Source organism: Chaetura pelagica, unplaced genomic scaffold (assembly GCF_000747805.2).
Source record: "Chaetura pelagica isolate M959 unplaced genomic scaffold, ChaPel_1.0 scaffold270, whole genome shotgun sequence".
NCBI lineage: Eukaryota > Metazoa > Chordata > Aves > Apodiformes > Apodidae > Chaetura > Chaetura pelagica.
This window is the reverse complement of record NW_009951925.1, coordinates 582,342-585,065: the sequence shown is the minus strand read 5'-3', so window position 1 is coordinate 585,065 and position 2,724 is coordinate 582,342. Positions and strand designations below refer to the sequence as shown.

General features: G+C 64.5%; 1 protein-coding gene across 1 annotated transcript in view; it reads left to right on the top strand.

Moving 5' to 3' along the window:
* Positions 1–2,471, top strand: part of FLAD1 (flavin adenine dinucleotide synthetase 1) — a 5,516-nt gene extending 3,045 nt beyond the window's left edge. Inside the window, exons 2-7 of the mRNA XM_009996282.1 lie at positions 39–798; positions 1,187–1,334; positions 1,508–1,615; positions 1,662–1,821; positions 2,180–2,253; positions 2,336–2,471. Of these exons, the coding sequence (XP_009994584.1) occupies positions 39–798; positions 1,187–1,334; positions 1,508–1,615; positions 1,662–1,821; positions 2,180–2,253; positions 2,336–2,471 (1,386 nt within the window). The remainder of the gene's footprint in view (positions 1–38; positions 799–1,186; positions 1,335–1,507; positions 1,616–1,661; positions 1,822–2,179; positions 2,254–2,335) is intronic.
* Positions 2,472–2,724: the final 253 nt, after the last annotated feature.

Sequence of the window (2,724 nt, the reverse complement as noted above, 5' to 3'; positions counted from 1 at the left end):
GAGGTGCCCCCCTATCACAGGTGTCCCGGTTCCCCCAGGGCCACACACAGGACACCAACTCCTTCTTTATGTGCCAGCGGCTGCGCGCTCTGGGCGTGCGGGTGGCCCGGGTGTCAGTGGTGCCTGACGAGGTGGACGCCATTGCCAGTGAAGTGGCCACCTTTGCCTCCCGTTTCACCTACGTGCTGACCTCGGGGGGCATTGGCCCCACACACGACGACGTCACCTTCGAGGCGGTGGCCAAGGCCTTCGGGGAGAGGGTGACCCCCCACCCCGAGCTGGTGGCCCTGGTGCACAAGTTCTTTGGCAAGACAGACGCACAGTGCCCCGAGATGAAGTTGGCTCGTGTCCCTGAGTCCTCCCGCCTCAACTATGGCACAGATGGGCGCACGGGCAACACCTTCAAGTACCCGCTGGTGAGTGTCCGCAATGTCTACATCTTCCCTGGCATCCCGGCGCTGCTGGAGCGCGCCCTGGATGGGCTCGCCCACCTTTTCCGCAGCCACCAGACCCGCTTCCACTCCCGCACCATCTACGTGGCGGCCGACGAGATCCTCCTGGCACCGGTGCTGGACCAGACTGATGCTGCCTTCCGGGGCCGCGTCAGTTTGGGTTCCTACCCAGACTGGGTGAACAACTACTACCGTGTGAAGCTGACATTGGACTCGGAGTCAGAGCAGGAGCTGGAGGAAGCGTATCGCTTCTTGATGGAGAAGCTGCCGCCGGGTGTTATCGTGCCATTGGTGACCGACTGTGTCTCGCCAGCACCCACCGAGGTTTATGGCCTGGCTGAGTCAGGTACCAGGATGTGGTGCTGAAGGGCTGCACTGCCCCAGTGCAACCCAGCAGGGATGGGGGAAGCCCAGCCTGGGAGCAGAACATGGCTGTTCTGGGGTTCTGTGGGGCTTGATGGGTGCTGAGGCTTCACTGGTGCCAAAGCTGCACTGGGCTACGTCCCACAGAGGGACCCGTAACTCCAGTTAGGAAATGGTGTGAGGTTCTGAGAGCACAGTGTGAGTTTTGGGTGTGGTGTCACAGTTCACTGTGGCAGGATCCCCATCTCACCTGTGGCACAGACCTGTAGCTGCCCAAGCTGTGGGCTGCAGTAGCTCCACGGTGTCTCTGGAGACAAGAGGTGCCCCAAGGCAGTGTGACCTGGGCACCGACCACGTCGTCCCCCCTGCAGGCTCGGCCCTGGGGCAGAAGGTGGCAGCAGCTCTGCGAACCATCGAGGAGGCTTTGGACCGGTACAGCCTGGCCCAGCTCTGCGTGGGTTTCAACGGGGGCAAAGACTGCACAGCCCTGCTGCACCTTGTCCATGCCGCTGTGGAGAGGTACCCAGCCATGGGGAAGGGCTAAAGGTGGTCCCACAGGCCCCAGCAGGGTTCCAGGGATTCCCCTGCCCCCTTCTGGGGGAACAAGCAGCTTCCTGGAGCTCGACTGGCAGGGACAGGACTGCTCTGCCACCAGTCACTGGAGGCCAGCCCTGTGCCCGGTCTCTCCCCAGGCGGTACCCAGCCAGGCGGGAGAAGCTGCAGGTGCTCTACATCCGCCTCGTGTCGCCCTTCCCCGAAATGGAGCAGTTCATCCAGGCCACTGTCCAGAGGTACATGGGGTCCTGCCGGGCCAGGGGGTGAGCAGCATGTCCTGCAGCCCCGCAGGCAGTGCGGGGGGGCCCGGCCCCGCCTGAGGGAGCGGGAGCCGCAGCTGGAGGCCGTCCTGATGGGCACGCGGCGGACGGACCCCTACTCCCGCACCCTGACCCCCATGTGCCCGACAGACCCTGACTGGCCTCCATACATGCGGGTGAACCCCCTGCTGGTACGTGACCCCCCCCTGCTTTGAGGACAGGGCTGTCCCCAGTCACTGGGGAGGGAGTCTGGCAGGTCCCAGTGACAGGGCTGGAGTCAGCACTAATCCCCCCCATCTCGAAGGGCTTCCCTGTCTGTTCCCCTTCTCCCCCAAGCGCCTCCTGCTCCATGATGTGGCCGTGGGTGCCTCTTGATACCTGGTGCTTGTTCATGCCCACTGGGGGCTTTTCCTGGGTTTGGGAAGGACGGGTGCCCCGAGGGCCAGCTGGCTCCACCATGTGATCCTGGGGGGGCCCGGCTGGCTTCCCTGGGGGTGCTGGAGCAGCCTGCCTGCCCCTGCAGCGATTCCTGCCCAATTCCTCTTGCAGGACTGGACCTACCGGGATATCTGGGAATTTCTGCGCAAGCCCTTTGTCCCCTACTGCATCCTCTACGACAAGGGGTGAGTGTCTGGCCCTGCCCACCCAGCCTAGCCCGGCCCAGCCAGGTGGGTGCAGTCTGGCAGCCCCCTCCCCCCTCCACAGCTACACCTCTCTGGGGAGCACGGCCAACACGCAGAAGAACCCGGCGCTGCGCTACACCGATGCCGGGGGCCGGGAGAGCTATCGGCCTGCCTACGAGCTGGAAAACGAGGAAGAGGAGCGCACCTCCCGTCGGTGATGGGCCCGCGGGCTCCGCTGGGACGCGGCCATGTCCCCTGGGGGTGGCACTGAATAAACCTGCTGTGCTCAGCCCGTATTGCCCTCGCGCTTGGTTGTGCCGGTGCTTTTGGCCCTGCGGGGGGAGGGAATGAGGCCAGCTCTGCCCGAACAAAAGGTGTCCCCCCCGGGCGATGCCTCCTCCCCTCACCCGCTATTGTGGGAACTTTTGAAGCCTGGAGAATGCAGCAGGTTCCAGCGCTTGCTGGGGACCT